Here is a 25,516-nt window from a genome sequence, read left to right as displayed (position 1 = left end):
CTGAAATAGACTATTTCCCTATGCTGCAATTTGTTACAACATATTTCATTCACTGATTGAACAGTGACAAACAAATGAGAGCACCAATTTTTAAGCAATAAGAAAACAGTTCAATCATTACTGCAAGAATTAACAAGAGGCTCCCCAACATCCTTGCAAAAATCTGTTTGCTTGTGATTGCTATTCAATCCCCAAGACTTCCAAAGAGCTCTAAATGCTGTTCTCTCTGCCTTCCAGGGCTGTAAGTCTGCAACCTACTGATGCTCCAGGTGATCAGGAACTGACGCTAGCCATGGCTAGCATCTTATCTCTGCAATCCCCTAGTCTGTTCTGGTGGCTACAGCTGCTTTTGATGACTGAAGTCAAGCATATACTCAAACCCCTTTGAAAATACATGCTGAGGTAGGCCAGCAGGACACTCAGAGCTGAAACCGCTCGTCAGCTTCCTTCACAGCTCACAGACCTGTCCTGCCAGCCCTTCCATGTAGCAGGCAACCTACAGCAGCCTCCTCAGGAGAAATTAATGCTGGTGAGCAGAGCTCTGAAAAAAAGGGCAGAGCCCCCTTGTCCCTCCCCAGCCTCCAGGCAGCACTGGTGCTGCATACACCACCTCCACCCAAAAGACAAGCTCACCAAGCTTGCAGGAGCACTAGCACCAGCAAAAGGAAAGCATCCCTCTCATCCTCTGCTTCATATGAAAAGGGAGCTTTTGGAAATGTCACCATTTTTAAGCACACAAACCCCATAATTCCCTAACGCTTTGAAAAATGCAAACAAAACCCAACACACCATAAGCAACAGTAACATTTAATACCCACTTCTGCCTGGTCTGGTATATCTGACAGCCAGAGAGCTTTTCAGATCTCTATTTTTTGTAGCACGGCTAAGACTACACTTCCTCACCATAGCATATGCTGGGGTTTAATGTTAATTTTACAGCTCTTTCATTTCACTTTTTCAAACCACATCCATTTAAGCTTTTTAAGCATACTTATACAAATGTACTAACTGTTATTAGACCTACCCTCTAAGAAGCTAAACATGCTGGATTACTACTTCAGACAGTAGGAGAAGCTGTTCCAAAACTCCTGAGGTCCTCAGTATTCAGCAAGACTGGGTTTTATAGCATACAATAAAGTAGTTATTACACACCTCTAGCACTGCCTCATGTGCACAGCTCCCTAATTATAGCACACAAGTCACAATATTGCATGAGACGTGGCACGTTTTGTGGCGACATCACCAGTCTGGCTTTCCCTCCTGCCAGGCTACAGCCTCTGGGCAAGTTTCATTGAACAACTTCACATTATAAGAAGAAAACAAAATAAAACAAATATCAGCACTCTCAACTGTGATAGCTGTATGAGGAGTATCTAAGTAAAGGCAGGTGTATGTCCCATTCCCCCCTACACAAGACACTTACAGATGTTGCTCAATGTCAGCTCCAGAATGCAGCTCATGAAAAACGCTCTTTGGCACTGTAAGCATAACCCTATTTCTGGTGGCTCTAGTTGGCCTTTACACAGTCTCTTCCTCAGATAAGAGGTTTATTCTTGCTCCTGTAAAAGTTCAGCCTGAGAAACAGAGAGAAGTTCTTCAGCATCAGGAAGGGGCAGGTATGTCGGGCTGAAAACATCCAGCGTTAGGCAAGCTGCTCCCTTCTGCCTTTATCTGGGAGCACAGGCATTTTGAAAGCATGTATCTGCCTTAACACGTCCTTCAAAGGCCGGCGGTATCTCACCCCACCACAAGCCGAGTGACGGAGGCTGCTGTACCCCTCCGAGATATCTATCGCTCTCCTCCTGCAGCGAGACGCATGTGGACCGGCAATCAGTGGCCTTACCAGGAGCTCAAACAGAGCTCGAGACGTGGCCTTGTACTCAGCCACGCAAGCTACACAGGGTGTTCTGCAGCTTGGAAAGCAGATTACTGCATACAGCTACACGCTTGTTTACTTGACCGAGGTTTGTATTTAGACATGTACACAAGTGCATAATCCCAAGCTGCTTAATTCAGACAAAACCCCACTGAATGCAGTGGGGATGTGCCTCCCTGTGCAGCTGAGGATTAAACCCCTAACCCTTCTGCAAGGCCTATTTTCACATTCCTAACTAAAGTAAAAGAAGAGCAAGAAGAACATGCCCATGTATGTGACTGTGGACCTCTTCAGCGCTTGCTACCTTTGGATTCAGAGAGCATGTGTGCCTCTACCACAGCCGATACCCATACTGAGACCCATCCTATCTATTCTGAACAAGAGTTTCTCAACCTCGTTATTCTATGTGCTGAGTAAATTGTAAACTCCCAGCTCCCTGTCTTTATAAGGCAACACATTTTTGTCTGAAATCTGTTAAAACTGCTCACTGATTATTTACACGGGACAGACAAAGACTTTTAAAAAGAAACAGAATGCTGGGTCTCAACATTTATGTCTGCTTCCATTTAGTGAGGAAATCCCTCTTCTATGACTGCGAACTGTGCTCTCTAGCTGGCTAAGCAATGCTCAGCCCAACACCTTTGGTAATTCTCACACTTTTTGCTTCATGTTAGGCCCATCCTAGCACCACTATTTCTACCACGCAATTCATATTTGTATGGCTTATCCAAGACTTCAAACCCATCAGTGAGAAGCAAGCTTGATACTGGCACATAAAGTGGCTTCTCCATCACTGGCAAAAACGTGTGGAGGTGAACCTGGTTTATTTGGCATCTGTGTTGCTAGAGCTGAGTGGTCAAGCCATACGAGGAACTCTGGCTTTGAATCTGTCAAAATGCAGTATATTTACTGCCTGCCCCCCAGAAGCTCCGGTATTCACAGTACTATAAAATGGTTTGCTAGGTGTCAGTAGTACCGCCACTATATAACTTTGACAATTTTCCAAACACTATATTAGCTAGACTGCAGTCATTAAAATGTTGATCTGAGGAACACAAGGTAATAAACCACTTTTAAATGGCCAGAAAACCTGCCTCATAACACACATTAACCAGTAAAAGTGTACTTTCCGTTGAATTAATCAGATTAATTAACAATGCACTGTTGCAAGAAGTCATGTGTAGGCAGCGTGAACTTTTTTGATGTCAAAGTTTCTATGACAACGGGAAACCTGGATTCATGGAAGAGATTATGGCATGAGATGATTTACACATAAATCTCGCACAACTGATGACTAACTCAATGCTAATGCTTTTCCTTTAAAGTGATTCTTCTGTTTCTTCACAGCAGATAAGTAGCATTTAACTGGAAGAGCATACAGGATCGGAGAACTCTAACACACAAACCAGGACAGTCTACAGAGTAAAGTTTACAAACATACAGAAGCGACTATTTGTAATCCCTACTCTTCTGCTTTTCAAAGCCATGCCAGGACCAGGGTTGCCAAAGAACAAGAGTAACAGCTCGAAAACCGAATTTAAAACATGGTCCTAGAAAGTGTCATGGTAGACAAGCATCTTTCCGAAAATGAGTTACTGACAAAGCTCTGGGTTATGCGCAGTGCTCCATGTATAAGTACATGGGCAAACACAAATACTTGAAAAACAATCAGTGTAAATGCAGTTAGATGGCACAAACTGCTATGAAATTCACTTTCAAAATATATATATATAAATAATACAGGCTAATCAATGGTAAACTTCGACACATACACTTGCTTCAACAGTAACACAAAATTGATGTGCATTTTAACGGTAGATAACTGCAGAAACAACTTGCATGAAAGCATTAAAACCAGCAGAAAGAAACCACTATTTTCTTAAATGCCTTAACTTGCTGTAATCAGTACTCCAGGCACCTGGAGCATGTTTTTAAGGCAAATGTAAGGACTTTTAACTGAGTGACTACTAGCAGTAATGAGAACTTCATAGTGCTCTGAAAACACGCTCTTTCATTGATACAGAGCCCATGGTGCTCACACACACACCAATTAACACCTATATTTGTTACAGAAATAGAATCGTTAGGGTTGGAAAGGACCTTAAGATCATCAAGTTCCAACCCCCCCTGCCAAGGGCAGGGACACCTCACACTAAACCATGCCACCCAAGGCTTCGTCCACCCTGGCCTTGAACACTGCCAGGGATGGAGCATTCACAAACCTCCCTGGGCAACCCATTCCAGTGCCTCACCACCCTAACAGGAAAGAATTTCCTCCTTATATCCAATCTAAACTTCCCCTGTTTAAGTTTTAACCTCAGGGCAACAGTGGTGTATTACAAAAGCACAGTCGATCTGAAGCCGTGCCGCTCGCTTATCTGGTCACGGGGCTGCGGCAGGCAACTTTATTGCCTTCAGACATTTTGGCATCTCCATCCACACCCCCCTCTGTCGCCAGCGGCTTCCCCGTTGGAAGGGCGCTTCCATCAGCGTCACCACCGGGACGCCTCCCGCCTCCCGCATGGCTCAGCCACACGTTTGCAGGACTGGCCTTTTAAGAAGTCAACCCTTCAAACCGGGCAGTGACCAGAGCAAGCCACGGTTACACAACCGGCAAGGAAATATTATGCAAGAGCACAGGAAGTCAGAGGAGACAGCATTCTGGGCAGGCCTGGCAAGGAGTCTGTGTGAACTTCAGCTAACAAGCAAAGCTCGGTCCTTGGCGCCAAATTCAGCGGAGAACATTCCCAGTGCTGCAAAGGATAACACTCCCCATGCTTCTGCCAGTGGGCTAGGCTCCAGGACGCCATGTACCTGATGAAATGCAGATAAACCTGGGGTCTTATTTTTCGCCAAGTCTTGGCTTATTTTTAAAACGCGAGGCGTATTTTTGGTCCAGCGTTTGTTAGAAGTGGCGAATGGTTTGTTTGCATGGCTTTGCTAATAGACCGCTTGCTCTTGTGCTCCCTGTAATTTCAACTACAATGAGTGACCTACAAAGAAAGTACTTGGCAGAAGCCTCATTTTTTCCACGCGTCTTGCCCATCTCTACCTCAAGGCACTCTGCTAATAAGATATGCGAGGGTTATGGATTCCTTTTCCCTTGGCATTCTGGAATGACCACGGCAAGTGGACTTGGCACAAAAAGATGACACCCACTTCTCATACAAATACACTATTTTAATCCGCTTACATGCGGAAAATAATTGGTTTGGATGTTGGGTTTTTATTTGGGGGGTTGGGTTTTTTTTTTCCTCGTTTTTGAGAACTACCTCATCCAGGTTCTACATGGAGAAGGCATCTGTTAAGTTGCAGCCAACTTTGTTTCCAAAATGGCTGAAAAAATGGGCCTCAATATGGCAAAAATTCATTATCTGGTGATACATGAGTTCAGACAAGTTTCACGCTTTGTTCTAGGATTCATTCTCCTTTAAAACATTGATGACAAAAGGTTGGAGGTGGGAATCCATTTTGAGGTTCACACAGACGCAGCCAAATAAGAAGTGCAGCATGCAAAGTCTTACACAACATAAAACAATTACCAATTGTGATGAGCGTAGACAAAGCGTTCTCAGGAGAATCTATTTTATGTTTGTAATCGCCCTCAAAACACACACAATAGTGCTCTCCTTCCAGCAAATACACGATACAAACAAAAACCAAACAGCAGTACTGCCTTGAACTGGGGGAAGTGATTCTGAGAATTATAATAGATCTCCAGTAGATGCCGACTATCAGCACCAATAAATCAAGTTTTCATCAATACCATCATTTACGGGAACAACAAATTCGAAACAAGAGATTCCCGTCTGCCCCACGGTTTGCACACATAAAGGTTCCCATAACCTACTGCTTTTGCAAAAATAATTCAACAAGTACCACGGCAACACAGGAAAGTGAAAAAGTTAATGGTGACAATGCCTTCATTGTTACCACTGGTACGACCATGCCCAAAATTAATCATGAACCTGACAAGCAACACCAAACACACACACGGTTGGACCTCTCCAACCAAAATAGACCTTTCTACAGCTGGATCCAGAGTTACAGCTGTTCAGAAGTGCAGCTGTTTCTCCATTTGAAGACAGCAATGTCTATCTCCCACAAAGAAGTCCAGATGCACTTCTTAGAGCCAGAGATCACCTACTGGTGATCTTAATGTGGCCAGTCTAATACACCTCACAATATCAAGCATTAGTATTATCATAATTGCATAGCAGTTTCTTCATCCAAAACCAGTAAGGTCTAAACACACTGTAACACTCAGAAATGCCCAGAGTAAGGAAAACCATTTTATCTGTATTTATTTTTACCAAATATCTCACGATGAGTATTGAAAATGCCACATGGGTTAACTACTGAACAATGCTATAAAAACAAGGAGTTGTTATTCAAACAAGGGTGCTACCCAAACTGCATTTCTCCAGGCTCTGCAGACTCCTGCTGGACCCTGGTACCTGTGGCACAGCGAGCTGCAAGCATGGACCTGGCTGGAGTTACTGTCCCTGTGACTACTTCAGCCATAGGAAGTCCCTGGACTCTACAGGTGGATGCACTTGTGCTACAGCCTTTCCCTGAAGCTCTTGCAATGCTGCTTCTGAACCCCTATTCCCAGGCATCTAATATCCTTGAGATCCTTACAGCTCTGTCAGGAATGGAGACAGAAACGCAGTGTAACAGTGTAAGTCTTGATTCCTTAGGAAAATAAGCTAGAGGAGGATAGTTCTTGAAATCACTGTCTCACCTTCTACAAAAAATAAATCTTGTATTAAGATTTCTTTTGATGACTGCATTTCTCAGTATTTCACCCAGCCAAAATCCTGCTCCAAACTTCCTGTATGCAATTCACATTCAGCTACAGAAAACCATAATATACCATCACAAGCCATAAAGCATTTACTTTCTCTGGGGTGAAAGGGGATGTTCTGACTCTCAACAGCTAGTGCATCTCTAGGTTGAGACATTTATCTTTATTTTCCTTCGGTACAGTAGTTCCATATTCCACAGTTTCACTATATGCCCTACAACAACTCCTGATATGCAAGCAAACTAAACGCTTTCAAAACAGAGTGTATGGAAATAGATTCACCCACCAAATATTTCCTTCTTAGAACTCTGTTAATCAGAACTGACTCCCTATACAAGTAATAGCATAAGAACAGATGCTTACTTTGCTTTCCTTATGCCTTACTGTTGGATCATTTCATTTGCTTAATCTATCAGCTAACAGCAGTAGAACCCAAGTAGAATGATTACAAAATTCCCTTCTAAGAGGGATAAAAGTTCACATTACACACAGTTGACAACTGAACCCCAACATGATAAAAGGTCTAAATACATTATTAGACTTGAAAGATTCCAGAGCTGGAGTTACTTTGGCACAAAAGCCAAAGCACTTAATCTAAATAAGGTACAAATAGAAAATAAGAAACCCAACCAACACGAGCACATAGCTCAATGTACAAGTGATTCTGTAGGCACATTCACAGCTGTAACCTACTCAAAACACAATCCAACATATAACCTTATGTGTGTACTGTGTTCATCACATCAACTCCCTCTGAAGGAATGTTCTATAATGACTTCATATTGACACGATTTCTTCTTGAAGGTTTTAACAGGTCAGGCACCAGGTACCCTTCTTCTTTCAGCTCTATCTTTAGATGCCAATCACTGCACCTGAAATCCTCATGGTGACCTGCAGTGCAGACTTTGCTCCCTGCTCATTTTATTCACCAGGCTGGAAGAGCACTGAAAAGGCACTTTTTGTGGTGCTTAAAATAAGCAACATTTGTGGTCATATGCTTCCTTTAAAATAAATCTAAACGGAAGCAGTCAGAAAGCAGCAGTGCTGGTCACTGTTGTTTGCTGCTTCATGCTTGCATTTGGAGGGGCTGGAATTTAGTTTCTCTGTGTTTACGGTAGCGTTTAGGTTTGGGGGGGTGGGGAATGTTGTCCTAAGATGTGGCAGGCAAAGGGAAAGGCACGGTGCTATACAGATAACATGGCTTCTCACACTATCTTCTTAGGGCCTGTGTATACAGTATGCAAAGCTGCCAGTAAAAAATGTTAGGCTTTTATAGCCTGCATAAATGGTTAGGCTTCTCTCAATATCTTTTCTTCATGCAGAAGAACGTGCCTGCTCCCTCTTCAGGCCTGCCCTGCCACCTGTATATGGGAGAAGCCTTAATGCAAATGAAGATGCACAGGTTTCAGTCTATGTGGTCTATGTGAAGGAGCTTGCTAAACCCATGTCAAATTAACCCTGTAATTCAGTACTGCTTTCCTTTCTTACAGCGCTCAGTTTAAAGCGACTGAGAGCAAATGATTGCCAACTGGAGCCCTAATGAACTCCCTATCTGCGGAAAAGACTGGTTTTGGCGCCATGGTCAAACCCTCCTTTTCTTTGTTATTGCCCAATTGGCTGCTCACCTGCCTGCTTTGTGATGACATCTGACAGAACACTGCATTTTATGATCTCTCTGACACTTTCAGGGCATTGCCAATCCCCTGCCACCACCATCCCATTTCTCAGTTGCTCGGGGTGTCCAAACTGCACATGGATCTTACATGACAGGAGGGCCAAATTCAGTGGTGAAGCAAGGTCACCCATGTGTGTAAGCTACAAACCAAGGGCTAACATGAAGTGGTACAGTAAAGAAAGCCATTAACCAGTGATGTAAGAAGAGCAAGAGATAACCAGACTCCTTCCACTTGACAACCCTCTGTTCAAGCATTTTTCAAGTTAGGTTTATCATACAAGCTTCTCGCCAACATCGCTACAGCATTGTTTCAAGCATAGAAAGTCCCTACTTTAAAAAGTTTACAGTCTAAATAAATAAGACACACAAAGGGTGGAAGGAAGGATATATTACCATCCCAGTTTTCCAGACTGGGGAGCGAGGGTAATGACAAGAGATCAGCCACCCCGTCTAGCCCACGTTACCAACCCAGCGCACCCCATCCCAAGCAGGACAAAGATCCGGGGCTGAGTGAGAAGGGCTTTCGGAGAGGGTGTGGAGAGTAAAGGCAATGGGAAAAGCAACTGCAGAGGCCAGAATCACTTGCTGAAGCTGTTCACCAGCCAGCTCTACTGAGAGCAATGAACAAGCTCAAGAGACAGAATCCAAGTTATGATTTTATTCAGCTTCACCATGCTTCGGCGTGGGTCCCCATGCCAAAGATGCTTTGGTTGGGGCCAGCCGTGTGGTTAACAAACAAAAGTGGGGTTGGGGGGTTTGTTTTTCTTAAATGGGAAATAATGGGTGTTACGAAACACCAGCAGTAAGCTTCCCTCAAGAAAATCTTGCTTCTATCTCATTTTCAAGCCAGCACAAGCCTAAGCGAATAGGATAGTGCTCTTTTGTGAATCATTGGGAACATAAATATGGCTTTGCTGTTATGTAAAACCCAGTAGCAGTGTGAAGACAACTTAAGCTTGAAAAATGTCTAGCTTTCCTTGTAAATGTAAGCCATGCTATTTTGCTGAGATCAGGCCTCATCATCCTTGGCTAGATGGGCTATTGGTTTCCTCTTGTGCAAGCAAAGGTCACCCATTTCAAGTACAAAAGTCGTCAAATTCCAGCTTCCTATATTCCCCAATCTTCATGCATTAGCTCAAAGGACGATGAGAAATGGGTCACTCAGGTGAATATGAGGATACACTGGAAGATGTAAATCCAAAGCTACATTTGTCATATTATTTCCTTTTTGACAGAGGCTCCCTTTAAGGAGAGATGGGAAAACCCAGGGACAGCTAGAGCTAATGGTAATCAAATCCCTCCAAAGACAGCCCTTCCCTCCTGGTGAGTGCAACTTGTGGAGGCCATTCCTAAAAGCCCATCCTTCCCAAAGGCTGCCTCCTTCTGGAAAAGCCACATTTGCCCAGTTCTCTGAAGGGATCACCTGGCAAAAGCTCTACAGGAAAAACAGCAGAAGCATTTCCACTAATTTCCTATCTTCCCTCCCAGTTTATAAGACACACTGGAGACAATTGAATCCTTAGAAAAAATCCTGGCATGGGGAACAGCTATAATCAGTCACTGGGTTTATATCCCAGCAAAATACTGCCTAAGGAGTAGTGGCATGATAAAGCCACTTAATGTTGAATTTCTTTACACACACGCATGCATGATCCTGCCATTCCATAGCTCATTCAAAAACCATTTTTGTTCCAAGCAAGCTTTGTATCAGCTTTAAGTCAATGCTCTCCATTATTACCTAAGAATCTGAAGATACTGTCATTGCCATCAGCTGGTGAGTATGTTACTTCATCATAATAGCATACAAAAAATCTAACCAGGCAGCAACACATCCAATCTCAGAAGACACTCTGGTACTGGCAACAAATTTTGGATACAAATCGCATGACAGCTTAAAGTTTAGCAACCTCCTAGCAACATTCCATATTTACAAATGTAGAAATGCAGAGGGGTGGGGGATCTTGTGTTAACGTCACAAAAGATCTTTGAAGTACCCAATAACACCAAGAATTTACCGGCAGAGAGGGTGATACAATTGTGAATCAATGGACAGGGCTCAAAGACCAGCACCAGCCACAAGAATGTCCCAAACCAAATGACTGAATGGGGTTGCTTTGTAGTTTATCATACAAATGCAAGTGCGAACCACAACTGCGATACCAAGAGTTGAAGTACCTTTTTATTGCAGTAAAGACCTTAGATATGCTAATGGCTAAAACAAAATACAAGGGATGTTCTTTAAAGCTTACTTCTACCACCTTTATAAGAACTGTGTAATAACCATCCCACTTCATACTTCCTTCAGCTTACTAAACAAATATTTCTCTTACAGGCACACGTGTGTATCTTAAAGGAAAACATTATGCAGTAACATCTGAACACTATTAAACAACTTGCACCAAAATTTTCAGCTCTTAATGGCCTTTTCCCATGCAAAGATTTAGGAAAGTTAGGAAGGCCTCTTGATGCTATAAATTAGCAACAGCTTTCCCTTTTAAGAAAAGAGCAATAGGGAACATTTTTTAGGTTGTATGCAGCTTATTCAGACCATTGCACTGACTTCTTCAGTCATTCAGCAAATCACCTACTCTGTATTAAACAACACATACTAAAGGAATCGGAAGCCGACTACCTAAGGAAAACGCATGCACTATGCCAAAGGTGGGTATTACTTGGGATCACTATATTTCACGATATATTATCTCCTGTTACTTAAAGCAATGGCTTTCCTGGGAAAGGCAAACATTTCTATCTCTCACCATACGTAGGCAGGTTTTCAGGAACATGACTCTGAAACTATCAGTCCTTTGAGAACAACCAAGTAAGAAAGTCTGCAACAGGCTGTTCTCATCTCTCCTACATTTTGACTTTGTTCATCCTATCAGAGGCCAGTGATGTGGACCAGGGGTAGGGAGGGTCTTTACTGCTATGCTTTCAGTTATACTATGGTCTTTTAAAAGCTGTTCATATAACCAGAACTAGAGGAGACCTTTGTTGTTGCCAAATCACACTTCCTGCCCTAACCAATCCAAAGACAACGAAATACTTTCAGCAGACCTGGTAACTTGTTTAAGCAATTCCATTTCATGAAAGACTGGGACTGTTCTCAGTTCAAGGCCTTCAGTGATGAGGGTTTCACGAGTAATGTGAAAGAAATGCCTAATATTTTGGTTTAGCAGATAAATGTATAAGAGTCTCCCCCGAAAGGAAGACAGGAACTTGATCGAGGTCAAGCCACCAAACCAGATTCATGTATGTGTCTCATAGCTTTTGGGAAAACAAAAAAGATCTGGGGGAAACCAAATCACTCACTGAGTCAAACACCAGAGGAAAAAAAAAATAAATCTTTAAATTAAAAAGAGACTAAAGATTACTCAAGTCTCATTCAAAGGAAAACCATCCTGGTTTAGATTAACAATGGGCAACACAGGAATCCAAGTGTTTCAGCAACCTCCAAACGTTTTTACCATTTCTCAACCCCATCCCTTCACTTTGGTCTAACACCGGTTTGCGTTTCACTGGTGCTCTGGAAGGATTCTTTTCCAATAAAATACTTATTTTTACAGAAAACACTCGTTCTATCAACTGCATCTGCAGCTCTTCCACTCCTCATTAACTCATTCTTCGAAACCGGCACCTTGTATCTTCCCTTCATTTGCCTAACTCTAACCAAATGTATTTTCGTATATTAGATAATGAGTAACAAATATTTACAATAGATTAAGTTCACATTTCAGTAGTTCCAAATAGTTTCTAAATGATCCTGGCAATCTTATTTCACATATACCTTCAGACAGGCTGCTTGCTATCAAGTGCCATAAGTTCCACCCACATGATTCATGCGCTAGAAGAGTTGCTCAGTTTAAAAACATAACGAAACAACCAACCAAAAACCCAACACACACAACCCTCCCCATATCCCTTCTAATTTTAGCCTCTCCTTAGATAAGACAATTTCCCGAAACAAAATGAGAGGGGCAGATTGCTCTCACTCCTCTGGCACCAAAACGTTATTTGTAAAAGTAGCAGAAGGAACACAGTATTTCATACCCAAATATAAAGTGCTCCAGCCTCCTGTTCTGCTGGGGTTGCAGGGAAGGAGGCAAAAGCAAAAGGCAATGAGTGATTCTTGGAGTAAAAACCAAAACAGCTGAGGCAGGCAGCAGTGTGCACTGTAAGACTTGGCACTCACGGCTTTTCTGTAGGAAAACAATAAAAGACTGACCCTCTAGAGCACAGGACCCTAAGCCAGGCATGCACCATCACACCACGTCCCCCATCACGATGGCCTCAGCTTCCAGGGACAGCCCCCAGGTAGAAAAGAAGAGGACAGCTAAGATGTTAAACAGGTTGTGGGCATAGCAGCATGGAAGGTGAGAAACAGCATATGATTATATATATAATATAGAGATATATAATATACATATGTTGGTCATATATACCACCCTCCCTGCAGCAGGAAAGGGCTAATACCCAGGCCAGCTTAAGGGCACACAGCAGGAAGTCTTTATTTAAATTCAGAAAAACTTGAGGCAGGTTTGACACCAGCCCAGATCAGTAAGAAAAAGCATCTTGTCCACCACCTATTTAATAAATACAGTCTTCATTTTACAGATCTGTAGGACAGAAGCATATACTCAGGGGGGAATCATCATTCTCAGAACCTCACCTTCATCTTGGTGCACTGTTAAATCAGCAGTGTGTTTATAGAGTAAATGGTGACCTAATCACCACAACAACTAGTTGGGATTAAAAATAGCTGAGGACACTTAATAGTAGCTGTGAGATAATATCAGAGTTGGGCAATACCTCTTAAGCTTACTGATGATATAGTAAAAAACCAAACCAACCAACAAAAAAAAAAAACAAACAAATCCCAGCCAAATCCCATAAATGGCCAAACCCCTGTTGTCTCTTCACCCCAATCCTGCTTTACAGCCCATTAGAATCATTATAGCCTTGGGTTTTCATTCATGTAGGTCACAGATGGGATTTAGGGACCGACCTCAAGAAGTAGGGTCTGGAGGGGTAAGTCAGGCGCAGGCAAGACACCCTTTCAGAGGTGTGTTGAGTTCTCCTGTATGCTGCTGGAAACACCAATGAGTTGTTGAGATGCTTTTGGAAAACTGTCAGTTTGGTTCTACAGATACTCCACATAAGATTAAAACATACGACACTTGATGTTTGCTTGAAGGCAGATCACTGTATGAATATACACACAGCAGAACGAAGAAGCGTTTGTAACTTGGGGGATGGTTTAATGTCTTTGTATTAGGAATAAAAGAAGCTATGCAGCTGTATTATATCTTGGTTTTTTCCCCCACTTGAGAGCAGAAACAAAGTAAGAAAGTGGTTTTCCCTCCTGCCCAGATGCACAGGACTTGTCCATAAAGCTGCAATAAGCCAGTATTAACCGCACACCCACAGGCTAACATAAAGCAATTGTAAAGTTCCAGAATTTTTCAGACAACCTTTTTGGAGGCAACACCCTAAACATTCCCCTAATCCAAGAAAACTGCTGATTCCATATATTAGCACACAGAGGAAGGGTCAAGACCAGGGCACCTCTTTGACTGAAGCTCAGACATAAAAACTCAACTAAAACTGCTTTGCTTCTTGCCGGGTAAGACATCTGATGAGTTTCTATAGAATGGAATATTGACCATTTGTTGTGTCATGCAATGCAGTTGACAGAGAAGCACAGTGGATACATTATCCAACTCCAAGCTCTTTGTAATAAGAGTCAAGTAACTTAAATTACAAACCTAACTGTTTTAAGACCTAAAGATGCCCATTTATATCAGAACTTATTACAGCAGATTTTGTTTCAGCTGAATTTTCTAGACCTAAAGAAAGTCACAGAGCAAAAAACCAAAATCAGAAATAGATTTGAGTTCAAGAAGTAAATAGCATAATTAAATAAGAGTTACTTTGGCCAATTGGCCTACTCCATTAATCTACTTTCCAAGAGCACAGTAAAAGACTGTTTCCCATTTTTACATACTTTAGAAAGATTATCCATTAAAAGTAGCCTTGTAAATTCAAGAAAACAATTACTTTTTTCTTATACAAGAAGTCCAGATTTTATCCTCAGCACATAACTACATCATTGTATTACCTTTTAAGCAAATGGAGCACAAGAACGATACATGAGAGAAAATCCCACCAGCTGCACTATAACCACACTTGCTCTTCCCCTTAGTTTCAGAGAAGGGTTCTGTCAACCTTGTGCCAGCACATAGGAGTCAAGCTATTCATAATTACTAGGGTATACAAGACATTCTCAATATTGGAGTAGTTAAAAGAAAAGCATTTCACAAATAGCTTTAGAGGACTAAAACCATTCTATATATATTTATTATTTGTAAATAAAACCTGCCTTTGTATTGCTCATTCCCTTATTCTAATGTTTATCCTCATTCTCAGTTTTAACAAGGCTATCCCATTTGAAAATAATGGAAAAAGGTTCAAGACTCAAAGAGTTCTGCCTCTACCACAGCTAACAGCAGCTCTTAACTTGGAACCTGAAAACAAACATACTTAATGTTTATGAATCCACCATAACAAACAATGCTATAGGAAGGCAGAGATATCCATTTCTGACACTTGTGATGCCTCTCCTAAATTAGGAGCTTAATCCCAAACCTCCTATTTGCAGAGTAGCTCCGATATGCAAGATATTCCCAATGAACCTCAGGGTAAATATGACAGGAGATGATCAACATCAGAAGTGAAAAGGACATGACACAGAAAAGTGCTGCATACTAAGGGGCGTAAGTCCAAGAGCAGGTTAAAAATCTAAGTGCTAAACAAAGCAGAGCCAAGCCAGCCCTTGCAGCATCCCTGCAAAGCACAAATCCTCAGCAGCTCAGGTAAGTTTGGGAGGATGGTACACACAAAAAGCATTTGCATTGCACGCTGCTCAAATTAAGCTCAAATGCTTTGCCTCTGCAGAGGTGAAACCACAGCAGCTGAGAGATGGAAGTCAAGCTGTCCCAAGCAGGCCAGGACACCAAATCAGAGCTCAGCCCAACCTCTGCTACGTGCCATTGCAGTCAAAGGGAAATATCAAGGTACTCATGCAGCCTAACTACACAAGCCATTTCCACATCTGTAGAACTACAGAATGGGCACTGAGTGCAGAACCCAGAAGGGGCAAAACCAAAGTATGACTGGAAGAAGTGACCAGAGTCATCCACGAAGACCAGCAAGCTATGAAGCACCTGCATTTTTGGTGCTGAAACGCAAGTCCAAGCTGCTTGATGTTACCGTATCACAGAAGTGTGCTAACCAATCAATTTCAACCTGAATTCAGGAGATTACATTTCCTTTTGTCAACCCCAAATAAGAAAAATTGTAAGGGCAGATGTTAACATAGAGGCAAATAGGATTAAATTGAACATGTGGGCTGTGTGCGGGGAGATGCTCAGCAGTAACAACACTCGATCAATTTTTCTATGAAGTCAAATAACCTCTGCAATAGTCCACAAAGGAAAGTATTCAAAGCTCTGCGGTTTGAAGTACATAAAGCAAGGCTTCCAAGAATATTAGGAACAAGATACATTGGCAAGTGGAGGGACAAGGTCATGTAATTCACCACTGTTGCAGAGCAAGATAGTACACCTGGCAACAGTGACATTCTTTACATGTCACTAGGTAGAACAAAACTGAGACCTGTAGTAAGTTTCCTGCAATCTGCAGTTCAACACCTTGGCACATCCAAACGCTTGCATTTCCTGGTACCCAAATTACACCCATTAAGAGAGAGCAATTGACTACCTGAGCTCTGGAAAGCGGTGCCATCAGGACTGCCTCCTCATCCTGAGGAGTAGCTGCCAAGAGTGACCTCAGCTTGGCAGATCCCTCTCCTGAAGTAGAGGTCAGTGGAAACTGAGGCACAAAGTGTCTGCTCAGAGGGGCACAACATCTAATAAAGCCCAGAGTGAAAGGGTAACTGAAAGCAGTCATTTAGCTAGCCAATAACTGGCGGGATTCCCATTTGTTTACTATCTGGACCAGAAGTTAAACAGGCCCATATAACATCACACCATTGGGGTCAAACCTGGTATAATTATACGGGGACTAGCACAGAACCTGCCTGAGCTGCAGATCTGGCTTTTCATACAACTGGGCAGCAAGCATACAAATCTTCGAACACAACTGAAAAGGTGAAGCCAAACAATAAATCATATTCAGTGGTAACCCAATTTGTCCTGAGCCTGGTTTCAGACTTCTCAAACTCATACCGTTTCTCCACCCAGAACAGTCCATTTGACACACTATCCATTCCTAACAAAATAACTACGTCCCTCAAATACCTCAAAAACACATGATGACTAAATAATGCAAAACCACACCAAGGTATTCCACAAAACTGCCCCAATTGGGACCTATCTACTAGCTGTTGTACTGCACATTAACCACAGATGCCGTTTCCTTAGCTTTTACTATTTTGCTAGTGTGTTTTACCCTTTTACTCCTCCTTTTCGCAGTTTCTATTTATTAGCACTCTAAGAAACATCAGACTTTGTATCTAAGACTGTGCAGATAATGATTTTTTTTTAAAGTTAAAATAACCACCATGTTAATCGCAGGTCAGTGTCTTGCACTGACTTGAAATGTGGGAAAATAGCCTATTAAAAGTGCTATAAACATTTGTTCCAAAGAAAGCAACTGCTCTTTTCTATTGACAGAGCTTCAAATGAGAAGCTGAGGATGCTCCTCAACTTAAATGGACCATTAAAAGAATCAAATATTAACTTCCACAGTGCATCTGTTTAACAGTAAAAGAACTGCTCCTCCAAACATATGTTCCAGATCTGCCTGGAAAGCTGGTAAACCAGATTACCCCCACCACCTTTTCTCCTCGAAATTGATTTATAAATGCTATTAGTGAGTCAGGTTAGATTTCCTAGCTGCGTATCTGGATAAAGATCAAGCAAATAATACAACAACTGGTGAACTCAAGGCAATAAATCTATTCGTAATAGTACTGGAAAATCTAAAAACCCATAAATAAATAACCCTGCTTCACCAGGCTACACCGGGTAGGTGCCCATTCGGGACGTACATATGCTCACAGACAGGGAGACACAAGCACGCTATCTTAAATCCCGTCTCTGCTTCTCCCCCAGTTCTTCCACAAACATTAATTTACACAACAATCCCAAGAGCCAGATAACCATTCCCCTGCTCCTGAAAGAGGTAGCAAACGGTCAGTGGAACACCATCACAAGACTGTCACGAGATTGATGTAAAATCAGTGACAGGGTCGGGATTAGTGTTCAAACCAGCCCGGTGAAGTTTCTCTGTCGTAACAGAAGAGCATTTCCACAAAGCACTCCAGCATGCTGTCCTGCAAGATTAGACAGCGCTCAACCAACCCCTCACAGTGCTTGAAAGTAAGAGGTTAAAAGTGAAGAGATTAAGAGCACCTCATTAAAAAAGGCTGAATAACAAACGCAGTGTATTTTCAACATGCACACCATTTCGTTCTTCTCATTCCTATAAAACATTTTCATAACTACATTATACTGTGCTATAATTTTTTACTCCCTTGCTCAACACAAGAGGACACAAACCATACCCCTATTCTATAGCCTGCACAGAAGATTAATGCCTAGAACAAAATATACTTGAGGCAATTATTTAACCTTAACACATTAGCGTTTGATAAACTGAGGGGACTACATAGAAAATGCATGGTTTATACTGTAACATTTCCCCCATTACATTGTCATAGGGTGACTCAATGAAAAAAGGGGCTATTATACAAACCAAAACACAGTGTTTAAAGTTTAGTGCACCATCAACTGGAAAGCACACGACAAATAACAAGATAAAATTCTTAGTCTGTAAATCACATCGTTTACAAACACAATCTGCAGTTAGACCGGCAACCTGAGCCAATAATAGATCCAGCCTTGTGAGTGCCTGCTGTATAAAACAGACCCAACAAACACCCTGTTATGAGACTTGGTGGACCTTTATTCGCTTGCTAAGCCTCCACCGTGTCAGTGCCCTTGCTCATCCCCAGGAATTGCTTACAGGCTTGAAGCCACGACTGGAGACTTCTTAATCTCCACCTGTAACTTCTGCGTTAGGGATCCTTCAGTTCTATTTCGACGTTCAATCGCAAGAACCAACAGGAAAACGCACTGAGACAGCGATAGAAAACTAGCGAGTCACTTCTCCTGCCTTCGGAAGGTTCCTTATGGCACCCATGGCAATGCCCAGCGCTACATCCCGGCCAGGCGGCAGGCCTTGGCACGGCGCAGCGCCCTGCGCTCCCGAGCTGCCAGCCGTCTAGGAAAGCTCGCCGGCACTTGAGGAACTCCGCGAGCCGCACATCTGATGCGACATCCAGCTTCTTGGGCTGGAGAGAGGATCTGTCCCAGTGTGTCGGTTTTATAGCAATCAGCACGGGTTTACCAGGCGGGCAGTTACATCCATAAGGTTTTAACCCCGAAACGCGTTTTGCTAAGGGTGCTACCCGTCAAACCCCCGTCCTCAAGGGAAGGATGCTTTCCTAACAACTGGGTCCTAACCGATACCAGGCGGCTAAGCCCTGCCACACCGTGCACCAAAGCCACCCCGCAGCGCAGCGGACCCGCACCTGCCCGCCGCCCACCGGGCACAGCCGGGACCCGCGGCCGCTTCCTCGCAGGGCGCTGCTAGCCCCGGCGCCGCTCCCTCGGGCTCCGCTCTGCGCCCGACAGGGAAGCGCAGGCGGCCCTAAGGACCGGGCTGGGCGCTGCTCCCCTTCTCCTCTACCCGCCAGCCCCAGCCCGGGCTGGGCGAACTCTTGCCGCCGGTCCGCGCAAAGGCTCCGAGCCCTCGCAAAGCCCCGAACAGGACGGCCCTGCCTCGGGGGGAGCCGGCGGAGGAGGAGGAAGGGCACGAAGCGGCCCGAGCAGACCGGAGCCTCGCCGGCGGCCCCTCACCTTTTCTTCTCCTTGTCAGCTGTCATCGCGGCGGCTGCCGACTCCTGCGCCGCCTCTCGGGCCGGGGCGGGCTCAGCACCTGCCCGCGGGACTCGGGGGCTCCGCGGGCGGCGGCGAGCGAGCGGTCGGTCGGGGGTCGGCGATCCGGTTCGGCCGGGTCGCCCCCGAGGCGGGCGTACAGTCTCAGGACACTGCCGAGGATTGTACGGCCCGCCCGGGGGAGGCGGCGGCCGCGGCTGCTGCGGGGCAGGAGAGCGCGGCGGCGGCTGTGCGGCTCGGCACCGCCAGCGGAAAGTTCTCACTTTAAACCTCGGGCCGCCGCCGGCCGCGGGGGCAGGCCCGGCCCCCTCCGCCCCGGCCCGGGCCCGGCCCGGCCCCGCCGCCACCGCCAATGGGGGCAGCCGGGCGCCGCCGCCGCGCCCCGGCCTCCCCGCCCCCGGCCTGCCCGGCGGGGGGCAGCTGGGCCGCTGCTGCCCCACCGGCAGCGGCCTGCAGGGACAGCGGGACGCGGTGTCCGCCGTCACCGCTTTGGGTTGAATTGTCCCGGTTTTGGCCGTTTGACAACTTTCTGTACTTTCACCCCCCCACAAGCCTTTGGCGCGGCTCAGCGGCAGGAGCACCGCGGCACCTGCAGCGCGCCCGCGGAGCTGCTCGGGCGGAGGCGGCCGCGGTGCGGAGCTCCGCCCGGGGAAAGGGGATGCCGCCCCGCTGAGCCACCCCGGTCACTCCAAGCGCTAGCGGCATCCGCAGTACCGGCCGCGCCGGAGCGAAGCCGGTGTGCAGGGCGGCGGAGGAGGGATGTGCGAAGGAGCGCAGGGGCTGCGCTGCTGCCTCCCCGATGGGACTTCCTTCCTCCGCCTGGTTTTCCACCTTCGTTTTCGATGTCACACCTCGTATTTCAACTCTGCGCTTTTAAGAGCCGTAGCTGGCCCCGCACAGTGAACTCACAGGAGCAAGAAGTGCCAGAGCTCATCTCACGCCAACATCTGCTGTAGTTGGCTGGTTAAGATCAATGTAAATAATAACAGTAAATAAGGAACCCTCAACTTAGGTTTTCATTTATTTTCCACTAAAGCAGACAAGGTTTTCCTGAGATTATCTTTCATCACTGTAGAAACTAGTCCTATCCTCATGTTTTAAGGCTTACCTTATGGTTTTGCATCTCAAACCAAAATGCACACCTCTGCATTGCACTGCACCAGGTGTCCCGTATTTGTGGAAAATGGGATTACTGCAGGCAGAGTGAGCCAAACTAGGTTTATTTCTTGGTTATCCAAATGTGAGCAATTTCCCTAGGCCCTTTCGTAGGCTGGTTTGTGTACAATGGGTCAGAGGGTGTGGGTTTTTTTTCTTTTACACAATATGAATGTTTGAAGAAATGCGTTTGGATTTGCATATTCTGCTCTCAAGTCTAAAAAGAGCTACACATGCTTACACAGCAACAGCCTAATTATGTGGTAACACTTGGGGTTTTTTTCTTGTTATACAAGAGAACCCAAACAAAAGAAACCCACAAATATTTAAAACCCAAGTAAACTCAGTCAAACAGAATTTGTGTATGCAGGACTAAATTTAACCTTCTGGGAATACAAGAATGCAACAGGATCAAAGAGCCAAGTCACTCATTTCCTAAATTAAATAGGCCTCTTCATCCTTCATTGATCTCTGCTATGTCAATGCTTCTTGCTGTATCTTAAAGCACTTCACTTGGATAAACAACTTGCCTTCAAAAACCAGACAAGGAAAGCATTCGAATCAACTAAAACTAAACCACTTGGTAAATTTCAGCTATTGCACGTCTAGCCCATTGGCCTGACTCTTGTTGGCTTTGCCTACAGGGATAGAGTTAGTTGATTAACAGTCTAAACAGAGGGAAACTCTCCTGACCAGCAAGGCCTGAAGGTGCTTTGACAACAGGAGAATTCACATCCAAGTGCCACTCAAGAACCACCACCACCTGTCCTCCTTTGTGGAGGACAACTGGTAGGCTTCAACACAGGTGAATGCCCAGCAAAACCAGAACCTTGCTGCTGCACTGGGAGGTGATGCAAGCAAGAACAAGTGATTCTTACAGCTCCCTTCCAACTCCAGCTACTGAAGTTGTCCATACTACTGCTTCCTGCAGCTGAGCCCCCCATCTTGACCATGATGAAAACAAACGGCCTGTCTTCTGGAACTGACTTCAGTTGTTAATTCCCCCTTGTTCCTATGACTATTCAGGGAGGGAAAGATCAAATGTATCTCTGTCATTCTATTGAATGCATTCTGCAACAATAAGGACCCCCACAGCACCTATAGGGATGCAGAAAGCACTGTCCTTCACCAAGAACTAAAAAAAAAAGAATCACATACTTTAATTCCTAAATGCACCTCATGACTGCTTTGATCTCCTTTATGGTCAGTCAATATTTATTAACAGCAGCATCCACACTAAGGTGGACTTTCTCTAATCTTAGACTACTCAGAAGTTCCCATAGGGGCCACACTGTGAATGCATTTGCTCTATGAACATGCATTATTTAACCTGCAGGAGATGACAGCTGCCAGGAAGGGCAAGCAAAACCTTAAACACACAGTAAGCACAGTTTGTCCTCTCAATTACTATCACCATTGTAAAGGCTCTTTCTGTTTTGTATTCCCATGTTACTCCTCACGTTTCATCATGCATTTGCTACACTTAGCTTAGTTGGTAGAGCTCAGAGAAAAGCTTGTGGAAGGGGAAAAAGTACTCAGGGAAACTCATGAGCTGACCTTAACAGCGGTTGGCTTCTATTCCTACTACCCTATCCTGCAAGGTTTCCAGATGGGGCTTCCTTACTTCTGGTGGTTAGAGACAACACTAGCTGTTATATCATCCGCTCTGTTCTGCGAATTGCGGGAGAGGACCCACATTGCTCCTATATGAATTATTCTAGAGATGCTATCATAATAGAAAGACTTTGATTTCCTAAAAGCAACCTTCAGGTGAGGTGTTTGAAAAGAGTCATTACAACAGTGGTGTGTGAGCAATTTTCACAACCCAACCTCGAGTCTAAACTACATTGGCAAATTAGGAAACATACACCAATAGTGACTGAGCCCCTGGTGCTCAGCTCACCCTGCTGGGGCTCCTGGACAGGAGCACCCCATCACCCAAGCAAGATACAGGGAAGCTTCTGAAACACACTACTGATTTAGGACCAGATATGCATCTGTATGTAATCAACCCTCTAAATCAGTGCTTGCCCTAGTTTGAATGCGCATAGCTATCACGAGTGAAGTGAAAGCAGTTCTAGTACTCTGGTTTGTGCATGCATGTTACTGGCACCTGTGTTGTCTGAAGAGTACTGGTAAAACACACAAGTTCAACACTGTTCAGCAATTAATGCTCCAGAGTACTCAGAAGAAAACATTAATACTCCATCCCTTGCATGGGAGGCATCCTTATTAAAATTAAAAGCGGCTATTAAAAAACAGATTGCTGAGAAGACAAAGTGTTCCAGATTCATTAATAACCCCTGTTTGGTTTCTTTCTTTTCCTGGCTCCTCAATACTGTGAGAAAGTATGACAGCAAAAAGTTGATGCTTGCAAAAGCAGATAATGACATTACAGGAAAGAGCGCGGGTGAAAGGAGAACCCTGTTATTGCAACACTGCTCATCCTTTGAAGGAAAGAGGATTCTTCACTTATACCAGAAAGGTACAGCCACAGAGCAGTTATTACACACAACAGCAAATGAGACAGAAAAACACAAAACTTTATGTGAAAAGGTCAATGGGACAAAGTGGAGATGCTCAGATGGACATAGAAAAAACAGTGCCTGAACCATGGTGAAAAGAATAAGTTAAAAAGAAAGTCCTGTTCCTTGTGCAACCAGTCACTTCCATTCATTCACACCTTCATTCCTAATTACAGGTGTGTGCCTGTACCTTAGCATAAATGTACCTTCTGCAAAATCAGTAGCTGAGCCCTTTATCCACAGTGGCACCAACCACTTGCCAGGGCAGGAAAGAGCACCTCAGCTAGCACACCTGCAGACTCTTTAGGATTCCTCTGCCTCTTGCTACAGGTTCACACTAGAAAGAGAATTCTTATACAAGAGCATAATACTGCTTTTGCACAAGAACAGATAGAACAGCATTCTCCCTCTTACCCTAGGCGGAAAGCAACACGCACTATACGCAATACTGGACCAGCCAGTTTAAAGTGTAATTTTGAGGAACTACATTAAGATGTCTTTGAGAGCTTCCAAACACCGAGTGCACACCTTCAAGCAAGGCTCTCGGATAAGCTCCAGCATTTTGAGCCATTGATTACTTAGACACATTCCAGACCTTTCAGCCATCAATACTCCCAAGAAAAAAAAGAGACATGGAAAATTGTTGGGAATGTACCTGTAAATATTAGAAGGCTTAAAATTACTGAGCTTATCTTTTAGCCCTTTTCAAAATAACATACTAAGGATGTCTTAGGCCTATCCCAAGGACAGGTGGTAAACCAAAGGAAGTCTAATTAACATAGCAATGTGTTGCAATAGAATCCATGTAGAGAGAAAACAGATGATGAATAAGTACATAGAAACACTCCTGACATGATGCTGGAAACTGCTTTAAAATGTTGGGAGAGCTCAACCAAGAAACCAAGGAGCAAACAGATGCAAACCAGCATGTTAAATGAAGTCTTTTGTTTCATGTTTTGCCCTCGACCTTCAGTAGCTTAGAATTTAGAAATACAATATTTTTCACAGTTACTTTTTTATTGTATTGGCCTGTGGAGAATAAAGCCTGAACACATTTGCTAAGCAGGAACCCGATTCATCATCTAGAATGCAAACAACTGCTCATCAGCCAGAGCAACCACTCGGAAGCTTAAAGACTTAGAGCACCATGTGAGACTACAGTGTATTTAAAACACTACTGGAAAGGGGTGAGCTTAATCTAGGAATATAGGCTACTAGTCCAATGTAATGAAAAGGAAGCATGAAACAGATATAGCCCTTCTGCAGTGTTTCTGGAAGGTAGGCATCATACAGATATTAATTATTACTCTCTAATTCTACTTTAACCTATTTACTTCACACTTGGTGTTACCCACACTAGCTGTCAATGCTAGCGTCAGGCAGAAGAGGTCTGCAGCCTCTTCCTGCTAACTAACAGTAGCTCTGAGGAGGAAACATGGACACAAGATCATCGGGGTGTGTTTTATTCAAAGCCAGCAAAACACATCAATAACATTTAGGAGATGGGAAGGGAAACTGTTCCTCTGGGTGGATTTTAAAAGCCAGATTTTGTAGCGATGTTTTTAATACTGATTACTTCCTGTCCCCAAAGAAACAGTTATCACAGAGGAAGAAGAGAAGGAATATGAACACAAGCACAAACACTGTGTGCCAGAAGAATGTCCAGAGATGAGAAGCTGTGATTGAAGATTACTGCAATACTGAAGCTGATACCAATCCCTAATAGTTAACATTCAGTCACTCAACAAATATTTATTCAGAGACAGTGTAACATACCACTGCAGAACTTTAAGTAGAGCCAAGAGATTTTGGGGTTTATATATATATAATTAATATATATATTTATTTCTCATTTTAGGAACATTCATACCACAGGAAATGCAGCTCTTAAATCTTTTAATCTCTAGCAGTTACTCTAGGTGGTTTGCATGGCACACGTGTGATGCTCAAGCATACAATGACTTTCTGTATAGCAGTAAAATTCCCAATGAAGACTCAGGTTAGAATGAAACTGAAGCAGTGAGCTCTCCTCTTAATGACAACACTAAATGCGGATTTAACCTTAATCCAGGTAAACAGATTTGGGGTTTGTCTTTTTTTCACCAAAGACTAATTGACTTTAATGAAGATCTTGAAAAGTGTTTAAAACAGTCATTCATAAATTACTGCTATTTAACAAGGCCACTGAACATATTAACCCTGCAGACACTTGTCACTTTAAGTAAGTGACAAATTATTGTAGAACTACAAAAAAAATCCTATTTCTTCAGGCACTGCAATACTAAATGCTAAATCCCTGCCAAAAAAATAATACCTTTTATGGAAGCAGAAAACTGCCATATCCTTACCATTGCATCCTTTGGAAGATTAACATGGTATTGTTCTCAGACATCTAGATCTTTTTCTTTTGTCCTAAAGAAAGGCTAGTTCTTAGTGGACAAGGTTCTTGGTCATTGAAATCCCAGCCCAAAGGTACTGCTGTACAACTCCCACGTG

The 25,516-nt window shown here is 43.8% G+C and overlaps 1 protein-coding gene across 1 annotated transcript in view; it reads right to left on the bottom strand.

The window, feature by feature from the left end:
* Positions 1 to 19,676, bottom strand: part of EPAS1 (endothelial PAS domain protein 1) — a 76,421-nt gene extending 56,745 nt beyond the window's left edge. The window contains exon 1 of the mRNA XM_061475308.1: positions 19,302 to 19,676. Within this exon, the coding sequence (XP_061331292.1) occupies positions 19,302 to 19,327 (26 nt within the window). The 5' untranslated portion in view covers positions 19,328 to 19,676. The remainder of the gene's footprint in view (positions 1 to 19,301) is intronic.
* Between the last annotated feature and the right edge of the window lie 5,840 nt (positions 19,677 to 25,516).

The sequence above is a fragment of the Pezoporus flaviventris genome, unplaced genomic scaffold, assembly GCF_033815535.1.
Source record: "Pezoporus flaviventris isolate CSIRO_AGI_PZ_B2104156 unplaced genomic scaffold, CSIRO_AGI_Pfla_v1 ptg000083l, whole genome shotgun sequence".
In the NCBI taxonomy this organism is placed as follows: domain Eukaryota; kingdom Metazoa; phylum Chordata; class Aves; order Psittaciformes; family Psittacidae; genus Pezoporus; species Pezoporus flaviventris.
The sequence above is the reverse complement of the archived record's forward strand: the minus strand, read 5'-3'. Positions and strand labels throughout refer to the sequence as shown.